The 23,354-nt window shown below is 39.9% G+C and overlaps 1 protein-coding gene across 1 annotated transcript in view; it reads right to left on the bottom strand.

The window, feature by feature from the left end:
• The window catches only part of MYLK (myosin light chain kinase), a 195,829-nt gene that overhangs the window by 19,545 nt on the left and 152,930 nt on the right, over positions 1-23,354 (bottom strand). The window contains exons 22-26 of the mRNA XM_058839679.1: positions 11,401-11,703; positions 7,773-7,808; positions 7,580-7,673; positions 6,371-6,574; positions 2,259-2,476 (exon numbers count right to left, since the gene is read on the bottom strand). Of these exons, the coding sequence (XP_058695662.1) occupies positions 2,259-2,476; positions 6,371-6,574; positions 7,580-7,673; positions 7,773-7,808; positions 11,401-11,703 (855 nt within the window). The remainder of the gene's footprint in view (positions 1-2,258; positions 2,477-6,370; positions 6,575-7,579; positions 7,674-7,772; positions 7,809-11,400; positions 11,704-23,354) is intronic.

Below are 23,354 nucleotides of genomic sequence, written 5' to 3'. Positions count from 1 at the left end.
CTTCAGCAATCCCTTGGCTGAGCAGTTTCTGCTCAGTCAGGGTCAGGTCTGTAGGATGAGGGCTCCAGTCCCACATCTATCAATGCCAAAGTGAATTTGACAGCCAATTTCAAAGTCACAAAGTTTGAAGGAACACAAGGAGGAGGAATGCACCCTCAATGCCCCACGTAAGACAACTGCCATTAGTGCAAAGTGTTTTTAGTTATTTTTGTAAGTAAATGAAACAGTAAAAGTTGTTTTCTACTCTTGGAAACCATCTCAACTGAAATGTTAAAATTGTTTTTTGCAATTAAAACAGTGCTGATGCTTGCTAGACATGGAAGGAAAGGCCCTTTCTCTTCCTTGGGAATGCCACCCACGATGGAGTTGACCAGCATGGCAGGCTGATGGACAGAAATACCTACAATGGAAGCTGGCAAGAATTACCAGCATATTAAGCCAAACGAATGTACAGTACTGTCAAATCAGAATCAGCATTAGTGCCCACAGCTCTCATTCTTCTGCACTGAGAGAAGTTATCTGGAGTTTATTGATTCTAGAGCAGCTCACAAGCTGGTCACAAGCTGGTGTCAGCCACACCATGCACTGCCACAAGATTAACAGAAAAGTGGGAAAGCTGATGGATATGAGCAGGCTACTGAAAATAGGATTTTCTGTTTGCTAAGTGTGGGTTTAACTGTGGTCTTAAGTTAAAAAGGTAGCTGAAGAAGTTTCTATAAAAAGGCCATTCTGTGTTTACTTTATATCTCTTGTTGATGAAATCCACTCAGTGCAGCAGTAAATGTACAGTTTGCAGGCTGACAGCTGGAACATCATGGGCTGAAATCTTTCCCACACCTCTCACACAAAAACATCAGCACTGAACTTAATTAACAGTTCATCTGTTCCCTGAACAAGGACTAAATCAGTTTATATTCCCAAAACACTACTGGCTCTATATTGATGAAGGAACAGAAATGGCAGTTAGCTCTTTTTTTAATGAATAAAATAAACATCTTATCTCTGAGTTAACATGTCCATGTGACCAAGATTCATTTAATACACTTTTGGAGCAGATCATCATCTAACAGGCTTCAAAGCAGTCTTCTTTTCCCTTATTCATTCAACAAACCATTCCCGGTTTGTTTTAGAAAAATTATATTCTTGGGAATGCAGTAATCTGTCACTGAAGTGTCAAAAGAAGAAGGATGAGCTGCATTTATGCAGATAACAAAAGGTAGGTGGTAGTAATTCACCATACTCTCTCAAAAATCATTATTTACTTTTTAATAAGTATTATTTTTTTTAAAAAAATAATACCTTTTCAAAGAGGGAAGGCAAAAGATTTCAAGTAAGAATCCAGCTGTGGACCCTGTACAGAGAGTAGGAATTCATATAAGTTGTCCCAATCAGTTAATGTCAGGAGAGCCACAAATCTCAGCTCTCCCAGTGTAACAGGTTCATAAACTATTTTTGCTCCTTTTACTTCCTGGAATGTTTTTTATTTATTTTGTGAAAATACATGATGAAGAAAGATCAGTGTGGGATGTTGGTATTGTTTAACACTGAAAATACAACTGAAGGGCTGCTTTTCAGAGTTGAACAATATGAAGACAAGAACCTTTGAAAGCCTTTGGCTTTCAAATTGCTGGGCATGTTGGAAGCTTAGACCAAAATGAATGATAGAAAGCAGCTAAAAAGCAGCTCAGGAAGAGGAAGGAATTGTCAAATGGAATTTCCCCGTTGCATTATTTTTAAGTAGTGCTATTACGCAGCTCTTTATAGAATTCCTCTGATGTTTAACATGCATGACAATATCCTGCTTCTTGAGATAAGAAATGATAAAAATGACAGGAAAATATAAAATTACTGTAATTATCTGAAAGGCTTCTAAGCATCACCTTAATTTCTGCTGTTAAAAAAGTTTCAAGGATTTGTAGTATTCATGAAGTATTTAGTTAGAGAGTTAGTGCTTAATGGTACCAAATGTAAATATTTTTTAATATTAGTGTTACTGTTTATTTTAGGTGGAATCTACAGGGACACCCTGCTGCAGAAACAGACAGATAGATTCTATACACCTCACTGCAAACTCCTCTTGAAGATGAGGTGCCCTGCTCTCATTCCTGAATGTCTTTCTTTTCCCTTTTCTATTTTTTCCTAGAACAAAAAATATTTATAGGATACATTTATTTAATCTCCATGTCATAGGTAGCATGAATTACTGTTTGTCCTGCCCTTTCCCCCTGTGATACTGAAACAGGCAGAGAATTCATTACCTAATCTTCTTGCGAGTCCAAAGTCAATGAGTTTGATACTTGTACCAGTCTTGTTGACACACATAATATTTTCTGGCTTCAAATCCAAGTGGACAATACCCTGCTTATGAATGTATTGAACTCCTTCTGAAATCTGCTTCATATATTTAATGCACTCTCTCTCTGTCAGTTCAAAGTCTTCGTCAATGATTCGTTCAAAGAGTTCTCCTCCAGAAACCCTATGAAAGACAAAATAAAAAGAGACTTCTGTAACATATTCATTTGGGGAATAATCAGGCTTTCTTTTACCAGCAATACAGAGATTCCAGACTCTGAGCACACACTTTCCACTTCTTCCTTCCCTCCTGTGATCCATCAGTGCACCAGTGCAGGTAACATAATTGAGAAATAAAACTAAAATACATGGAATGGGTCCCAGGGAAAGAGGACAAAACTGCAAGCAGTTGAGCAAAAATTCAGGAAGAAGTTAGATTGAGAGTGATAAAGGCTGAGGGAGGGAGAATTCCGATGATATGGTTAACTGGAATGCAAAGCTCAAAGGGTAAATTACTGACCCAAGTGAGCTCAGAGGGAATTTCCTCCTCAGCTATGACAGGAGAAGGATATAACCCACAATGCTTTCTGTGTTGGTATTTTTAGCTGAGCCCTCATCACACTCCTTGTAGGTCAATTCCATTTTTATGCTAATTTAGGATGTGAAATAATTGGTCTTTCCAGGGTAGCATCTCCTGGATTGAACTGTTCGTGCAGCTGAAGTGGGACATTTTTAACCTAGATTTAATAAAGCATAATTTGACTTTTGACTTACTTGCTTTATTTGGTTTGGTGGATTTTTTTGTTCTGTTTTTGTTTGAGTTTGTGTTTTGTTTTGCTTCTTTGGGATTTTTTTGTTGATTTTATTTTATTTTTTAAATTTGGAGTAATCACTCAACTGGTTTATCTGCTTGCATCCAAAGATGGGAAATGCTTTTTTCTTATCCTGCGGGTGAATGACCCATAAAGAAAGGAGCACATAGTGAAGAGCGGCTTTGCCTTTAGAAATTAAACACACCATGGTCTTTATATGGTTTAATATTTTGCAGCATTCATGGTTATTGCCAAATGCAATTGCACATTTCAGTTACAGAAGGAAAACACACAACTGAAAAGCGGCCTTGCCATGTTTGCTGGTTGCCAGATACATGATTATATCCCTCGTGTACCAAACTGAATTTGAAACATCTGAAGTTCTGGATGCATTTCTTGCTTTGGCTATAAAATTTCAGAAAAGATGTAATTAGAAATGCTATTGCGGTTTCCTATGAATATGGAAATAGTAAGAAGAGCCTGTGCTTGACAAACTGAGAGGTTATGTTGGATTAGAGCACATTTGTAACACAAAGCAATAGTGTTGCCAGACCTGTTGAATAAACATTCAGGGGATCTAGTGTGCTGTTGCTTTGCTAAGACATAAACCAGTATGGGTGTTTATGAAAACATCTGCAGGCAAAATGTTTATATCTGGAGTACTTTGCAACTCCAAATGATAATCATCCTCATACTAAAATGCACCACTTGTTTCTGGCTGTTTAACGCAGATAGTGTCGACTTATTTGCACTATAAAAGTGCCACCCTTTTCAGATCCCTAAAGGGAAAACTTTTCAGAAATTGTACCATTGTCTCAAGCACCACTTTTTAGCATATTTTCGTAAACGAACCACTGTTAGTACATCTGCCTGCTGTTTTTACCTTGGGAGCTCTCAACAGTCTGGTAGCAATGGTAGATTAAACTGCAATGCATTTATGGGATGAATACTGCTACATTTATATCAGGAGCCAAATCCAGTTTGAATTTTGCCAGGTTAGGAAGCTGAATAAAGTCAGCGTAGATGAGGTTCTACACATACACAGGAGGAGAAGTTGGCTTTGTTCAGTCACAACTAGTTCACAATCCAAATCTCTATCTTTTCTGGATTCTCCTCTTTTCAGCCTTCTCTACATGAGTCATGTAGGAAAATATTCTTATCTATGGAATCACAGAATACACATCTAAGACCAGTAGGAACAGTGAGAAAAATCTACCTTGGAGTTGCCAAGGCAAATACTCAACTGAATTTTGAAAAATCTAACTTAGAAAGAAAGAAAAAAACCCAAGTAACTTGTACTAACTTAAATCACATCAAATGATTGAACTTAGTGCTGGGATTTTGCTCCAATAATTTTAATTTGCAATAAATACAATGATCTCCTTCTGATCTATATAAAAACAAACTGACAATCTGAAGTATATAAAACTTTGAGGCACTTAGCCCCCGTATACTGAATGAAAGTAACAATATGCTAATATTTTCAGATTTGCTTTTTCCACTGAGATTCTTACGGTGGAACCAATATGTTCCTGTATTTGAAAAGGAAATACCTGAGATTTGCCTCTGACTTCCAGTAAATGTTAGATGGAAAGGTTTCCAGGCAAGAGCACATCATTATAGTGTTTAATTTAAAAGTAATAAAAAAAATCTGATTTTATTTTGAATATGAAATAAAACCATATAAAATAGTGTAATGAGAAATATTAAAAGCAGAGAGTGTGAAGTTTAAAAGGTTCCAGGAAAGGTATGGGAATAAAATTAAAATGAACAATTTAGAATAAATATTAGGAAGAAAAATCAAAGAATTTTCAAATCTCATCAATTTGAATAGAAGGGGAGCTCCTAAATGCCAGTCACTGCTAAAATCTGATTTGAAGGAGACTGATAGCAAGTGAGCTTGATTTAGTTTAAATTCATGCATTTAAACTCTGATGGAAATGAAATAAACAACTCGGATTAAAAGAACTTTTAAAGGTATTTCCTGCAACTTCTTTGATATGCAAAGAAATATTATATTAATAGCTACAGCAGAAATGATCCCTTGGAGGCTCTTCATCAATACAGGGGCAGTTGCTGGGCTGGGATCGTGTCAGCTGGGTAAGATGACAGCAGAGAGGCTCCCGAGTCACCCGACACGAGGTGCCACACGAGCACCCCACTGCCCAGACCTGCTCTGCTGCTGCTGGACACAATGGAAATGTCAGGGGGGGCTCAAAAACCAGAAAAGGTGGCCACCCCAAACTATAACCACATCCTGGTGAGGCTGGGTAATAAAACTGCTTTAAATTTGATTGCAGTTTTCTACATTTTTACAGAGTAAAACCCCTTTGCTGTCAGGGGGGAACTAATGGAGTGTAAAGCCATATGCTATTCCAGACTCTTTATACATCTCCCTGTTTTCCATTAGGTCTGCCAGCTCTCAGTTCCAAGCTAAGTAGGGTTCCCTCCCCTTGCCATCGTCAGCTTGCTCAACTGCTCAATTTAAAAATAAAAACACCTTCCTGCACATAAGTTCCAGGGTTGTAAAATCCAATCTCTGAAATATGCCAGTGCAGTAGTAGTTTGCACATAATCTAAGCAAGTGCCAAGCAAGCAAAACAGACATATAGTCTCTTTTGCCTCAAACAATTTATACCTTACTTAGAACTCCTAGCCAGCAAAAAAACTTGCTTTTCTCCTTGCCTCAGAGAGCACATGAAGTCGATGTGGCAGCAGAACTGTAACTAAAGTAACTTTTTGGGAAAAACATCAGCACAGATCAGGATTTAATTTTCTTTCCAGCTGCCACAAGTATGGGATTCACACTAAGCAGGTGCATTATGCATGATGTAAACATTGGTCATGTTGGCCATTATTGTTTGTGAAGAACTGTTCAACACATGTTTAGAACTGCCTTAAGCAAAAAAAGTTCTCCTTAAACACATTTTAGGTTCTAAATGAAAGTCCAAAATGTTCTCACCTCTCCTAACTGGGCAGTAAGAGTAAGGCTGCAAAACTCCACCATGTGTACTTTAAGAAACAAGCAAACTAGACAATAACAACTGTAGCACATTTTGACTGATTTTTCAAAGATTGACACAGATTCACTTACACACTTTACACAAGATGGATAAATAATTGAAAAACTTGCAAGATCTAAAAACCATCCAGGCCCTGCAAATCCTGAAGTGTTTGACAGTCCTGTGTCTGTAAGTTGCTACTTTTGTACACACAATTATTTTCAACATTATTAACTTCGTTAGTGTGCTCTGCTTTATACTTACATTTCTAAAACCATAACAATGTTGGCTTTTTCTTCAAAGGCATCTACACATTGGACAAGTTTTGGATGATGTAGGCAGTTCATGATGCTGATTTCATCCCTTATGTTTTCTTTTTCCTTAGCAGAATAGGCTTTGAAAAATTTTCCTGCCCAAACTTTTCCAGTCTTCTTTTCAACAAGCCTGAAGACTTGTCCAAATTTTCCCCTGAAAATATAAAACTTTCCATAAAATGTTTTTGCAATATATGGGCCACCACAAATAGCAAAGATTTACTAAATATTCCAGCAGAAAAATCTACTAAATATTCCAGCAAAACACTTGGATTATGAAATAAAAATGTCTTAGTATCAAGTATTATTCTATACTGATCTGCAAGAACTTTTGAATGAATATCACATGTTTTAGAGATACTTTGCCATTCCAGTTAAAAAATCTTATATAGGAGGGTTCAAAAATTGTGACTCCTACCAGGCTTTAATTTAGGTCTTTCTGGACACAGTTTTCTATATGTCATACACCTCTGAAGGGGCAGCAGATGTGACATCTCAGGTACAGGATTTTTGTTGAATCAGAACCTGAATGCTCAGTGCTTCAGTACTGTGATTTCCCTTTGCTGTAAGGTGCAATTCTACCTCTGGGTTACGCTCCTCAGGATTTGTTCATGGCAGCACAGGGGATCCCCTGGCCTTCATCACCGATCACTGAAAGATTATTATGGCCTGCAGCTCACACCACCACGAGCTGGGGCCCTGAGAAACACAGCTAGGCTAATCACTGACCTTCTCTCAGCAATAGTATAAATGCTCCTGGGATTATGGCTGCTGTCAACAGAGATTCCAGCCCGTGGGCAGGATAATCTTATTACCACTAATGGATTTAATGGAAATGCAAGTACACAATGTGTAACTTTTTTTTTTTTAGATAGCTTTTAGGATACTGAAAGACAAATAAATCCTCTAGCTTTGTTCATCTGTGGGCTCCATTTTCCTTGACAGAAATACATGTAGTGCCTATTTAAAATTATCAGCTAATAGGAGCAAAAGATCTTTATGGAGTGGAGGCCAACATATGTTAAAATCTATTTTTACCACCACAAAGGAGCTCAACTGGGATGCTGAAAGTGCAAGACAAAGAATAAATGCACATGATCTTTGTAACTGGCTGCTAGCCTTGAAAACTGTGTCCTCAAAAGCACAGCCCAGTACTTACGATCCCAGTCTTTCTTCGATGTTATAGACATCTGACACCTTCTGTTCAGTGTTGATCGTAACCGTCCGATATTCGACCTCTGTTTCTTTCCCCTCTACAAATAAGCATTAAGGACCATGATTAAAAACCTCCAGAAAACACGAATGAAGAACACAGATTTGCATTTGTCCAGTTTAAAACATGCACTTCTTACCATCGTCAGATAGCTCCGCTTCATCCTCTTTAGGTTCTGTGATGAAAATAAAAACACATTAATAACTTTTTGTATGGGATATGGCACTTATATTAGATATTGAAATTATTCACAGTGACAAGGACAACAGATAGACCCTATGGCAAAGCAGAAAAAAGCAGTTGGGGAGTTAGTGCATTAACTTCATAATTAAAATCTCTTCACCACTTCTTCATCATTATTGACTATCCAGTCACAATCTAGTAATCATTTAAATAAATAAATCAAGTTCCTGTGGTTTTCAGTACTTGTCAGTTTTACCTCCCTGCTAGAAACATCAGCATATTGCATCAGTTCAAAGTAATCTAAGAAATACCTTTAGAATGCCTCAGGGAAATAGAAAATAAATTAAAAATATTCAAATCAATAACACTTCTTGTTCAATGACAATTTTTTCTTGGCTTTAATGGGCCTTTTTTGAATTGTGAAGCCAAAAGTTAGGCAAGTTTGTACATGAAAAGATTCCCTGCAAAGCATCCAGACAAACTGTTCAGACTCAAGATCCAGAGCAAATCTGAACCGCATATTCCCCTGAGCATGGCTGAATTCTGTAATCATCGAGGTTCAAAAGGAGTCTCAGTTCTGCAGGCAGACTCAAAGACAGGTGAACCCAGTGACCTAAGTCAGAGTAAAAGCTGGCTTGAATGTCCTGATTTTAATTTCTGATTTTCACGTACATGAACAGCCCATAGCACTGCTCTTTGCCTGTGGCTGTGAGGGGAAAGGGGCTATAGCTGAAATGTTGTTATATTATACATTACTCACACGGCTTGGGCTTGCTCCTAACACCTGTGGCTGTGACCACTGTTTTGAGAAACTGCAAAGGCTGTTTGTTACCTAGTGACCTGTTCATTCTCCCGTAGCTGCTGAAGCTGCACTCTGCCATCATGGAGTTCAAGACTAACCAAGGGATTTATCCCCCCTGTGTCAACAGATCTGTGTTACAGAACATTAATGCAGTACTCTGGGTGCTCTTAGGTGCTTTAGAGCACAGAGTTTGATGAAGAGGATGAGAAGAAAACAACAGAAATAAAGGGGGCTGGGGGAGCAGATAGCTGGTCTGAGGCATCACCCTTTCACATCCTACACAAAATGCTGCATCTGTGTGCTGGTAGCAAAGCCAATCAAGTGAGTAAAGTCTGTTGCTAAAGCCTTCCTCTCCTTTTTTTTTCTGGAGTTGCATATTCCTGCACAGACAAGCTGGTTTGCAGAGATATACCAGAAGAGCGGGGAGGGAAGGGAGCCTTCCCCACCCAGGGTAGCTGTCCTCAGATCTTCCTCAGCTACAAACCACTCCTGCACAGAGCACATCGCATTTTCCTCCCCTTTTAAGGGCTGTGTAAGGGAGCTGCTCCCAGCCAGGCTGCCAGTAGGTGATGTCTGCCAAATTCTGCTTAGGCAAGAAGTCAGTGCCCGGTCCTGCAGTGACACTGCATTGAAGCCACGGAACAGAAACATTTTGGTCCACCAGAAGGAGCCTAAATTATATAAGTGGTACATATCTGAGTTTGGTAAGTGCTGAGTAGCTGTGCTGAAACCTTTCTCGGAAGTGAGTCAACAGTACCAAATTTTCCTCAAACATGGCAATGTATGCTTTAATCTGTGGTGACTTACAACATTATTTTAGTTTTCTTTAAATGCACAGTGAACATTTAGCCATGCCTTTCTTCACTAAGATCATACTGACATTGCTAATATGTGCTGGCCACCTCAGTATGAAAATCAGTAATCAGACTTCCTGGCAGCCTAGAAAATCCTGAGTTACTCAGCTAAGTGTTTACATAGATGGCAGCTTAAAGTCCGGACTTTGACAGGTGCTGAACACAAGCATTTTCCACTGCCTTTAATTAAAGCACCAGTTATATTCACACACTTGAAAAAATCACACTTTAAATGATTTGCTCTTCTTCCATGCGATCTGCAATACTAAGAGTTGAAATCAATAAGCCCTGGAATTGAGAGCACAAAGACAACCTCCCCCCTCCTGCAAACAGAATACATTTTCTTTTTGCTCAAAACAACTTTAGTTGCTGTTGTTTTTTTGGTTTTTTTTTAACGTGTATTCCAATGACTCACACACTTTCTAGCCTTTTGTACTAAATCTATGTAAGAAAATGCTCAGACTTAAATGGAAAAACAACTTGTTTGCTTTGGTCCAGTATAGGTAGTGGTTGCTCTTGGAAAAGCGTAGAGAAGAGTCAGGTCTCCAACCCTAGATGCTTGTCCTGCAACTAAAGAGAGCATTCAAACGCATGGAATTTTATTATGAAGAGCCAATAACATCTAGCTTCCTTTCAATTTTATTGCTACTTCTAATGTTATTTTCCCCACTTTGAAGAGAAGGTGCATCTTGATTTAGATTGGTTTTAAATCGCAAATAGAAGGAAGTAATTCCTCAGCATGCATCCCATTTAACACTTGAAGAGAAATACGATTTACTTTTGTTTGAGAGGCTTACACAGTTGTGTGATGCTGCATCACTTTGCTATCATTTTGTCTTCCTTTAGCAATAAAAGATAACTTCACAAGGATTATGTAGAACACCTCAAGCTCCAGAGCCCTGCACACGTAAATGAAGACGAGAGATACAACACACAGTTCACTCCTCAAAGACAGGAAAAATGGTAAAATTCATAATTCCTGGTCTGAGGCTTTTGGTAAGGTGACTGCCAAAGTCATCCTTGCACAGTAGGTAGATGGAGGTGTGCACAAAAATATGTGGTCACTTTCTGGTTTTGAAAAATAATGCTGATGTTTGTGTGTTCACAAGTTTTGTACCATTTCCTGACTAATTTCCACAGCGATCCAACTCTTCCTATTAGCCCTTTGAGAAGAACTTAAGCAAAAATTAAGAGGTAAAAGATCCTGAGAAATATTTTTAAAATTACATGCAAATGTAACCAAAAAACCCTAAAAAATATTTTTGGCATCCATAATGCTGCAAAACCAACATGCTAAGTAGGATAGCCTTGAATTCACTAGGGGGCAGAGGAGTGAGGTACACTAGCATGCTGGGATTGAAAGCATGGGAAATACAGCTAGCTGCAAGATGCCAGTTTATTTTCTGCTGCATACTCTGTGCTTGGCTAGCAGCAAGCACATTTATTATTTCCAAAAACAAATTTGGGATAGTGTTTATGGTTTGTTTTTCCATGGTGTATCCAGTATAAACTATAATGAACCCACTGGTGTATTTCAGGTAAGCCTCCAACCATCATTTTCCAACTGGGCATGAACTGAATGTGTAACATCTGTGAAAGGTTTCATTTCCCATTACCTGTGCACTGAACTGCAGAATTCTGTCAGCCAGCACTCGCCCAGCAAGCCAGAATGGGAATTAGTGCTTGCTTTCACAAGGCAGGGATTTGGGATCCCTGAAGCCAAGTTTCCACACTGCAAGTATGCAAAACTGATGTGCTCAGACCCCCAAATGAAGTCTGTGAAGGACTTGAGCACAGTTACAGCCCAGCACAAGCATTCACCACAGAGACATGTGGGAAGGAGGGTGTGCAGCTCTCTGGCCTCGCTAAGGAACTCTTAAGGAAGAGTTTAATTGAATTGAGATGCTTTTTTCCTCATAAGAACTAACCTTCCTGTTTCTCTCCAACTTTTACCAGCTCAGACTCTTGGCTGGGCTCACTGATGCCGTACACGTTAGCAGCTCGCACGCGGAATTTGTACTCGCGGTCAGCCTGCAGGTCCTGCACGTTGAAAGAGGTGCTGCGGCAGGTGGTGAGGTCTGTCCATTTGTTATCCACCGAGTTCCAGATCTCCACGGTGTAGGACTGCACGGCGCTGCCACCATCGTAAGAGGAGCCGTACCACGAGAGGGTGAGGGAGGAGCTCCGAATGTCCGACGCACAGGGAGTTCCGGCAGGTGGGTCTGGTTTATCTGCAACAACGCACACAATGCACACCGTGAGGATCAGAGAACTTCCAGCAGGGGATTCCTGGCCCTAGCTAACAGCCCTTCTCTTTCCATCCCATTGCTCTGCTACACAGCTATCATTACAGCAACTGCAGAGACTGAAACCAGTCCCAGCTACATCTGCAATGTCCCACAATAGTGCAAACCACTCCTCGGTGATCTTCCTTAGAGGAATACCCCTATAACAGTCCTGTAGCTGTGATGTGCTTTCTTCAGCTCCCTTCATCTGCTTCCACACTTCAGGGCCACTGCTCACCTCTCACAGCCTCAGAAAGTGCCACTCATCCAAATACATCTGGGTAGCAGAAATACTAGAACCAGTTTGTTGGCATGGAAACAAGGCCTTGAAGGGTGGCAAGTTTATCTGCCAACAATTTAGTGAACAAATTCATCTATGTGCAGTTTTTGGAAGTCTAGTGCACATTTTGCTATGAAGGATTTCAACTTAAGAATATATAATTTAAACAGTGAGATTTTTAAAATCTCATATGCATTTTGGAAATCGTTGAGGAAGTGGAAGATAGAAACTTCTGTATTTCCTCAGTTAGAGGATTGCTGCTGAAGTCCTTATTTAGATGAGTGGATTCAATATCACCAGAACCTGGTGTGCAGATGTGCAGCCAACTATGCAAACATCTGAGAAAATACAAAAGCTTTGCAGTTATATGATGTTTTCAAGATTTAGTCTAATGATTAATTATTGCAATTAATGTTCTTCTAAGACAGAAAAGTGATGACTTTTAAAAGAAATTTCTAGAAAATAACTGTGGAAGTTAAGCACTTCAAAAGACTTTTAAGGGAAAAAATACCTTCTCTGGAAATAATCCTCTCAGAAATAATCTAGCAAAACCTACAAAATAATGATGATGTTGATGTGGATGAACTTGTGGCCAAAGGTTGAAAGAGAAATCAAAGGATAGGGTAAATGAGAGAAGATGAAAAGAAAAAGATAGAAAGTGTAAGATCCTACAAACAGTGGTTACATTGAACATGGACTGATAAATTCCTGTCCTATTTTGCTTTTTCTAGCTGCTAATAGACATTATCATTTTCTCTGTAGGAAAGGCAGAGCTGACAAAGCAGCCAAAAAATACTGCCACTTTCTCAGCAATAAAAACATCCAAATGCTGGGGAAAGCTGTTGTAGACTTTGATCAAAGCCTCACTGTGACAGACTATATCCCTCTATACTCAAATTATCATTCCTAGGAAAATTACTGCACTGACAGAAATAGCCACAGTTTGTCAGAAACATGCCTTTAGTTCTTGGACAGAGGAACCTCTCCTCTGATTGCTGTGGTTTAACTCATACAGAGGGAAATTAGAGAAGTCTAATATGATCAAGATAGTTAAGCATCAGTTCACTATTTGGAAGAGTCATTGACCAATGACTTCCCTGAAAAAAAAATTTAGTTCAGTTGTGATGAAAAATACATCTCCCTCCAAAGCTTAAACATATTAGAAGGTATATAAATAGAAATTTTCAAGTATGAGGAAAAAGACTGAGAGGGGGGAAGGGAGGTGGACACCAAGTGTGATGCTGTGTTAAGTATGAGAACCTCCAGGTGGAAGAAAAAGTGACTGCCAGAATCAAGATTATCTTCATTCATTTTGGCAACACTTAAAACACCATTCCACTAGGAGTCATCATTACACAGCACATCTCTTGTTAAACACATGTCAGAGGCCAGATGTCCTGTGGAACAGCTTATTGTCCTGCTTAGTGGTCACATTTTACTCACCTCATTTTCTGGCAGAATATAGGGGCTATTAGCAAGCATGAATTTATAGAGTAGATATGTACTGAACTGAATCACAGAGGAGTTACATGATTTGTCTAAGATTAGAAAGAGAGACTGAAACAAAGATGAGAACTGAATCTTGTTCTCCTGGTGCCCAAACAGCAGCACCCTTCTTCCCTGTTCTGGTCCTGTCCCAGTCTCCCTGGAGCTGCAGGAAGTGAGGATTCAGCACCCACACCATTTGCAGTGTCAGCACATTTGTACCATACCCATAGCAGCCATCAGAGAGCTGCTGGCATGGCACATACGGATTGTATGATTTTAGTCAGCCAGTGGCAACAGCATCTTCTTTTCACTACAACTTATTATCCATGCAGACCTTGCTGGGAATGATTATCTGTCCTCAAAATTTTTACAGAAGTGTAATATTCAGCCCTGTGTCTTGTTTTCCTCCTGTGTAACCATCACTGCATCATCTCAAAATGCAGACAGAACTTGAATAAGTAACAGCTGATTTATCCTGAATCCAGAGCAGTTGCAGATACCAGGAGGAAAATACTTTGAAGAAAAAGCCAAGCCAGTAGTCCATCACCTTACAGTGGCATCTATTGAGGTTTTCAAAGCAGTGCAGATTCTCTGAAATAAGCTATTCTGTGAGCCAAATCTGGATGTATGTATTGCTTTAAAAATAAAGTGTTAGGGTGCTTTACTACCGTGCACTGAATTTATATGAAGAAGGTGTGCCTATGTTTCAGTATTTGCAGAACACAGTAGCCTGCTTCCTGTGCAGGACATGAAAATACACTCTCTCATTGCTGACTTTAAACACACTTCTGTTTCAAATGAAACTCTGGGCATGATTTATCAGTTTCCTAGGCCTCAGTTTCCTCAGTGAGCTCTCTTCTCATGACTCACCTAGGAAACTGGAGTCCCTCTGGCCAGCATGGTTTACAGAAGCAAGGCTTAGGTATGTGAGCACTGCAGAGAAGACATTCATGGCCAAGGGGACATCAGTGGCAAAGGAAATGCTGCATGGCTTCAGACTAGTATCTGCTAGACTTGGGAACATTTCTGTATTCCTAAGATATTTTTCCCAATAAGCAGAGATGAAAACCTGCAACCTTGGCTGAATTCTAGTGAGCCAGAAAGATGCACGTTTCCGTTTGAAGTCTATCATGTGCTGCTGCTTGCAGATCTGTTCAGTGTATAAATACTGTAGTAGCTGCTATGGGAGATCATAAACAGGAATGAAAGCCTAATCTTTGCTCTTTTTTAATATGACAGATGTATATGTGCCATTTTACCATGCTTAAAAATGACTCGATATCAGACTGGATGGTATGCTACAGCTCTGCAAATTCAGAGAATCTGCAGATGGTCTCTCCATGTGTCTGCTCTGTTTCTCAATAGTTTATTCTATGGGGATTTTAAAGGTTACTCTGTATTCATCTGTCTGTATTGAAAGCTAGAATATTTTGCCAAACTACATTCCCATTCCCTTCTGGAATATGAAATCTCTATCAGCACAATTAACTGCCTCCAATAAAAACATTCCACGAGTTGAGGAGGGGTGTGGAAGACAAGCACAGTTCTCTATTTTGTCCTTCTGTTTTAGTATTTACTATACCATTAATGTCCCTGAGCTGCCCATCTCCAATATTCTGCTTCATGTCATGTGCAGTTTTTGACATGCACAATCATATTTCATACTTAGGCTTATATTATGAAGGCTTTACATTGGCTTTAATGGACCACAATTTTGTTCTTCCTCTTCTGGAACAATCCATAGCTACAATCCAATATGTGAACAAGAATGAAGGGAGAGCAGCCAAAAAATTCACTTGTGTACATTTCTATAGGAGAAGGAACTAATTTAAAATACTGAGCTCTAACTTTAATTTCAGTGTTACATGCAACAAAAGAAAGCCACCATAAGGTATCTTAACTATATGAAACTAGGGGTACTCCAGCCTTGGCTAATTTACAGCATGTACATAAGCTCTAAATAAAGACTTGTGATATTCTAGATTATTATGGTCAGACTGGCTGTGTCTACACAGTCCTGTTGAACCTGGTCAGAATTCTACAAACTCCAATGCCTCTGCACGTAAATCTCTCTAGGAATAGGAGTAGGGTTGCCCCAAGCTGGCTTCCAAGGCCTTGTGGCAGGCAAAGGAGCTGGATAAGCAGCTAATTTGCCCTCAAACCTGACTCAGGGACAGTTTGCACAGCAGCACAGACTGCATTAAGTTGCTGACACCAGCAGTACTTCCAGAGGAAGTGTGTTTATACTGCTTTGTAGCCCTTTGTGCTCCAGCAAAACCAGACACAGATTAAAACCCCCTGTTTCTCAACAGAGGGAGGCGTAAATTACTGCTACCCCAAAAGCAAGGAGGTCAGATTCCAGCTTATTCTTTGTGGCATGTATTCCTTTGAGCAAATGATAATGTGATGAGCTGACCCACATGAAATGTTTAAGCCACTTTTAAGACCATATCAGCACTGAAACACACACTTGTTATTTACTCTCCAACTGAGTTCAGCTGCACTCCTTCCTCAGATAAATTCTCAGAAATATTTTGGTAAACAGGCTTTGATATACAGCCTGAAGTAAGCTTTAATTAATTTGTATTTGTGCACTCTGAGAAGCATAAAACATAAGCGTGCTTGGCCTTTAAATCATTGCAATTTATCAGACAAATTTGAGTTGATGTCATTGCCTTTTTTTTCAGTGGTGTATTGGTGATAGAACATATCGCTAATAACACCATGGTTGTGGGGTCAATCCCTGTACAGGCCATTCACTTAAGGGTTGGACTCGATGATCCTTGTGGGTCCCTTTCAACTCAGAATAGTCTGTGATTCTGTGAAAATTCCTTTGCATAGGCAAAGGGACTTTCTGCAGGGGAGGTGAACCCACAGCTCATCCAAGACACCCACGTGACATGAGACTGTGCTATCTAGACCTCACTGCCTTCTCCTCATGGCTCAGTTTACAGAGCCCTCAGAACACAAGAACCATTCCAAGAGACCAAAAAAGGCAGCAATCTCCTTATCTGAGTGCAGGGAAATGGAAATTGTTGTGCTACTTGCTGTGAGGGTCAGGCTGAGCCAAGGGGAGGCAATAGAGTTTGCTGTGTGTTAAGAGCTCGCATGGCCCTGGCTCTTAAGCAGAGATACGGTTCCAGCAAAAAGCCTCTGAAAACTGAGAACAGTATAACCACAGCCTCTGAAAAGTTTTCTTTTTCTTTTATGAACAGAGACAGCACCGAAACAATGTCTCTGAAGCAGTTTTCTTTATCTGTTCTCAAAATTGGTTTGTTTTCTTTCTAAATCCAGTTATCATATTACTGTATAATACTATTATTAGCTATTGTGATATTTGTCTGCCAGATAAAGAACAGACAGAAAGAAACAATTTAATTCCATTCCACAAGCTGTTTAGCCAGGGAAGGTATTTAATATGCTGCAAAAGCCAGTTGAACACTGTCCATGCCGACAGCACTGGCAAAGCTTTCATTTGAAATCCATCAGCAGGAGAAAAGCAAAACCATAAAAGGTCATAACTGAACTTGGCACTATCGCTGACAGGGCTCGGGGTCATGGCAGACCTTGCTGCTTTGCTTGGAAAACCATGCCCTGCAGCTCTTTTTCCAAGGGAGAGGAGTGCTACAAGTAGATGTTACCCCTTAACACCTGTAACTAATGCACACCCTGCAGTTCATGTACCACAGGGTTAGGATAAAGTTAAACTAGAGAATGCCTGCGTTTTCCTGCAAAACAACTAGAGAAACTGAAATGAACACGAGGTTTCTCCTAATCAAACAGCCTCCCCAGCAGAGGCACGGACCCTATGGTAAAGATTTGTTAGTCCAGACTTTGAAATTTACACCTCCCCCGTAAAATACGCTGCAGAACACTCTCACCACATCAGCCCTCCTGACAATTCTGACATAAAACTAAGTTATTTAAAAACTGCCCTTTTGAGACCCATGGATAAAGTACCTCACAAATACTGGTGGCCCAGACCATTGCTGTGTGCTGTTGGGGTAACTGAGGCACGGGAGTGTAAAATGACCTTGCCCAAGGACACACAGGAGAATGGAGCTGGGAACGAAACCAGAGCTCACCACTCCCACGCAAATGCCCTCAGCACAAGAACATCTCCTTCTGCCACAGGCCTAATGGAACAAACAAATATATAATGCATTCTCAGGAGCCTTTTTCTAAACCATCTGCTCCCGAGCCTGAATCAACAAGCTGTTCAGATTACTCATGTGCCGCACATTAGATATCTGCTTTGATAACTGATCGAATTAGAGCTCCCAAACCTGCCCACTGAAAAGCAGAATAAATTTTAGGAATTTCTCTAGTAGGGCCATCAGGATTAGTCTCCATTGGAGTGAGTTTGGGTCCTAGGAACCCCATGTTTGCATGCAGAAGTTGTGATTAATCATTTTTGAGTAACTAGGTAAAACACAGGAATTTTGTTGCAATTGTCAAGATATTTATATTCTTCTCAAAAAAAGAGCTGAAGGTAAGCATCAGGAAAAAGCAACTATGCACAGAGTTCTACTGGAATTCCTCCCAGCAGAAATAACATTGAAACTACATGGCCATTCAAGGGATAAACCTGGATTAGTGTACCAGCACTGATGCATAGAGCAGAGTAAGCTGGTTTTCCTCTACACATTTTTATCTGTCTGTGAAAAGTTTTGGTATGGCTGCAGAGTTTTGCCACTATGCATTAGTGGGAAGCTGACAGTGGTGGTTACTATAGTCTTGAACTACAACAGCAACAATATAAGTCATCTCTTCCTTTACCAGCAGTGTAGCTGCCCTTTAACCATAAAACCAGTGACAAAAATACTCTAGCAGTCCAGAGGAATTTGAAAGGTTGAAGGTTACAGAGCAAGTCCACCCACATATTCTTAGGAAATTCACTGCATTCTTGACCCAACTGTAAACAGGGAATCACATGGATACTGAAAGATACAATCTGATGTTTTTCAAAAGAAGAACTTCAGAATCATTCATATTTGCACTTCTGAGCTGCAATATTCAGTGTCAAAATGTCTATGGTGTCTCGGTTCACTGTCTGCTTCCCAGATGTCTGCACTTAACTTTTCCAGAGAGGGAACACAGAACCCTGACCACTGGGTCCTCTCTGTCTGAGTGGTGAGCACTGCGCCAGATTCCTCAGGATCTCCCACAATGCATTCATACTGCTGAAAGGGTCACTGTGCACTGCTGGTTTTGCTACCACGTTTCCTTGTAACAGAATTTCAGGGCAGAAAATAAATGCTAATATAGCTTGCACATATGTGACTTGTGGAACCAGAACCAAGCTCTTCGTAGCAGCAATTAATAATCCTACCATTACATTCGATGACTATTGGAGTTAGTGAAGATCAGACCTTGTTCTCAAACGTCTATTTTCTCATTTGTGCTTGGTGAGACTGTGCTCACACAGACTCTGCTAAAGGCATAGAAACAACACCATCCTCATAGAAAGTAACTTCCCCATCCCAAGTCAAGTATGAAATGGAGCAGAGGAGTAGGTATTATTGAATTCATGTTACACTACTTGCATGACTGTGTGCAACATGCTTATATATGTGTGTGTGTCCTTGAGTACTTGGTTTATCACTTTCCAGCAGCGGAGAAGGCTGCAAAACACAGCACATGCACCAATGCTGAGAGTAATAAAAACACTAACATTTAACTTTAGGCTTTTCAGGGTCTAATGACGTTGCTCTCATTCTTTTGCATATATCCACCATAGAGCTTACTAATCACCACGATACTTCTATGTGTGTAATATATATGCACACAAAATACAACATCAGGAACAGTAGAAATCCCAAAGGATTTGTAAAAGACAAACAAGGCTGGTCAAAATCAGCCCCCAGTTAGGTAGTAGGTTTGTTTCTGTCTTTAAAAAAGTAAAAGACAGCACTAATATCCAAAGTATTCACTAAATACTGATCATCAAAAAGCCCCTGCATAGTAGGCATGGAAACATGAAGCAATATGCCCAAAAGCATGTGGCAAGCTTGTGGCATAGCTGCAGAACAGATTATTTCTCTAGAGACAGATACCCTTGTTGAATATTGTGTTATTCTTCTGACTCTGTCATAGCACCCAGCTCTAGCCAGTAGGAAAACCAAGTTTCTTTTTCAAAGGTGGTCACAGACCTGGGGCTATCACACAGCTAAAATGTTCAGAATCATAAATTTGATAACTGTATCAATATACATCCAGTACATGTCATGAAAGGAATGAATATTCCTTGCTGTTATTGTAAAGTGAATTATAAAGAAATATTGTAGTGTAAAGGCTCTACCTTGCCTAAATAAGTCATATTTTACACTAAGCTCGTTGTTGGCTCATTCAACAGCTTTGGCAGCACAAGTCCACTTCCATCTGACACACTGTCTGCTATAAATCATTAGCTCAATCTCACATCAGGCTGTTTCGATTTTGGAGCAGAAACATGTTACAAAATCTCCCTAGAGAGATCAGTCAGCTAAGGAAATTGCTTATTTAAGAGAGCTGATCATAACAATAGAGAAGAGCTCAACATGGAAATTTTGGGACCAGTCAGCCCTTTAAAAGAAGATACTGCTTAACTTGGATGTGTCACAGACTTGCAGGTCTCCCAATATTATTAGTGCTTGTACAGAGCTACACAAGGAATCACAAGGCTCAGTCCTTGTGTCTGAGGGCTGTGTGCTCAGCACCACAGCATTATTTAAAAAAGTCTCCTGGAACTTGTTTATGTATCAGTGCATCTGCTGTGTGGATCTGCTCACTGGAAGCTGAGTGTAATGGACATTTTGTTCGTTGACATTCATTAAAGGAAATAAAACCCCTTAGAATGAAGTTGGGCTTCTTTCAAGAGCATCCTTTCCCATGGAAAATGGGAAATCATAAACTACTTAAATGCTTTAAGAGTCAGAACCCTTGCACGGTTCAGTTAAGATTGTAGTTGAGGCCTGAGTCTGACAGTTAAATTTAAGACTTTGGGAGATAAATTCAGAGGAATGCAGGGTATCTTTGTTTCCCTAAATGTCATTATTAAAAATAATTTGTACAAATTGTATTCAGATAGAGTTTATAATCTAAGACTCAAGGTTTAAATCACAGCAGGATCATTTCTGATTTGAATCCTGGCAGATAAGCTCAACCCTTTGTCTTCTGATGGGAGGTTAAGTCAATAATGTTATTATTTTGTGAAGAAAGGTCTTTGACAACTGCAAGTATAAAAGCAAGATCCAGGAGGGTCTTAAATATCCTCAGGAAGGTCTTTAGACCTTCTGTTCAAAGCAGGATCAGCTATAAGGTCAGATCAGATTGCTCAGATGCTTAGCCAGTCTGAACTTGAATACCTCCAGGCATGAGACTGCACAACTTTGCTGGGCAACCTGCTCCTTGACATGTGTTACAATCCAGCTTTAATTTGAGAAATGTTTATTGGAGTCTTTGCCATCAGCATGAAGACTTTGAAACCTATATGGTTTCTTACATGGTAAGGGGTAATACTAAAATAAATATATAATTATTTCCATATTTATTTCATTTTGTATTTTAACAAATGTCTTTGATTTGCTAAAATTCAGAAGAGCCAAGTCTGTTAGCTATCCCTTTGAGAAATGCAGCTCTGGGTCTGCTCAGACACACTCCTCCTGAAAACAAATGTTCTGTATTTGTAGTTTCAACACATTCAAGACTCAGTTGTACAGTGTGGTCAGGCAGCAGTGTTTTGAGCACAAAATACACACATGGATGTGCCTTTTCTCAGTAAACTTACAGGGAGGCACCTCACACAGAATTTAGAGCCTTATTATAAAGGGCTGAGGCAAACCAAGCTGATGTCTAGCACCAGGACTTTCTCCACCAACGTTTGTTATGAAAGTGCGGTCAGGGTAGGGAGGACAAGTTTCTTCCCAGTACTTGGGATGGACAGGCAGGAATTTAGGACTAAGGATGAGCTTTAGTAGACTCAGAAGGCTCTGGTTTTACATATTCAGAGAAACATAGCTTCCCTATTTTGACTGACAGGCTTTAGAGAAAAGTACCTTCCAACTTCAGTGAACATTTGACACCTTTAAAGGTGAAAACAGTGTGAAGGATTTGATCTCAGTAGTGAGATTCTAACCTCCTTCCTAGAAGGAAGACATTTCTGCTCCCTTTTCCCACATTTTTGAATGCCCAGATGGAAGAATCTGGCCCTAAAATGCATGTGCAGCAAGCTAGGAGCCGTGAGGCCTTGTCATGCCTTCGGCAGTGCTGACATCAGCGAGATGTCTCACTGAAGAGCTTGGCAATTTTACAAGAAGGAATTTATTCTTTTTCGTTGGAAACTGAGAGCTTGTCATCAGCCAATACACATGGCAAACTGTACACTGTAAGGATGCTTCACCCAACTCTCCCAAAAGCATCTCTGGGAATCCCATGGTTCTCTGGCACATGTCTTAGGGAAGAGTGAAGCAGGGGGCTGAGATGTAGCTTTATAAGGTTATAGAATTCACAGACTTTCAAACCAATTAACTCCAAAGGATATAAACCAGTGACTTATATAATAATAAGTCAAGGTCCACACAGTAACATGATAATAGGAATTTTCAGCCTTATGCAGCTAAAAAAAAAATCCACCTTGCCCAATAACCTGCTACAATTAGCTGCCTGCAGCAGTTGCCTAGGAAAGAGGGAAAAGGAGGGAAATGTAAAGAGCAATTAATCTCCTGCTATTCTTCCAGCTGCTAATCAGCTGTGTTGGGGTTTTGCAGCCAAAACCTATACCCAGACCAATGTATATGTTTATTCAAGGACCAATGGTATTAATTTTTAACCTAGCTGTACTTCTGACTTGTACAACCCACTGTTGGAAGGGGTAGTACAATTTATCTATGCATCATGGGAAAAATACTGATTCTATTTTCTTCTGTTCTTGAATTCTCTGGCATGTTGCTGGAATCTACTTGATATTTATATTCATCCGTTCAGTTATCTTTTAACTGCAATTAAAGCCACAGACTGGATGAAAGGAACTAATTTAAATAATTAGGAAGCCTCTATTGACAATATGTAGAGCAACACACAATTGAGTCACATTCAGTCTACTTCAGTGGATATTGTACCTGAAAGTGTGATTTTACTCATTAAACTTTGTATGGTATTCACTGGATTGGTGGAATGAATCTCCAGTCCAACTTGGGTTAGAGGTATTTTTGCATTGGTTTCATTGGAGTCAGACATTAATCTTTGGCCTTACACCCACATTTCTTGCCTTCCTCACACCCATGTGGCTGTCAGGGCACCTCCTCAAGTGATAACCCCTCTGCAGGCCACAGGTGACAGAGCCCAGAAACAGACCCAGTCCATAGATGTATGTTTTACCAAACCACATCTTTGCTTGTAGAACTTCCCTGGATTTCCCAGGAGCTCTTTGCTGTGCATCTGCACAAAGGTGGGTTCATTAGCCCTTTCAGAGCTAGGTGTCACAGATCTAGTGCTCCTCACTAGGCTGCAGTTTTATCTGCAAATAAACTGCAACAATCTGCCAGACTAGACTGTGTGCAGCTGTCCACAGTCTGCTACAACAAACCTGATGGCCTGGGAGTGTCACCTGACAAGGCTGTTTGAAGCCTTAAGATACCTGTGTAAAAGCCCACAATGAAGGGCTCCATTTTCAAAACAGACTGTCCTTATTCACTGCTTTCTGTCCCTGTGAAACAGTACACCATGGTAGGAATTTAAAATGGAGACATGAGCTGTTTTTATCTTGTGGGGGTATATTTTTTTTTTTTTAAGCATGAGTTATTTTATGTATTTTATACCTTCATCACCATGGAATTAAGAATTTTTCCAA

This window comes from Poecile atricapillus, chromosome 5 (genome assembly GCF_030490865.1).
Source record: "Poecile atricapillus isolate bPoeAtr1 chromosome 5, bPoeAtr1.hap1, whole genome shotgun sequence".
Classification (NCBI taxonomy): Eukaryota; Metazoa; Chordata; class Aves; order Passeriformes; family Paridae; genus Poecile; species Poecile atricapillus.
Note: the sequence above shows the minus strand (reverse complement) of the source record. Positions and strands in the feature narration are given on the sequence as shown.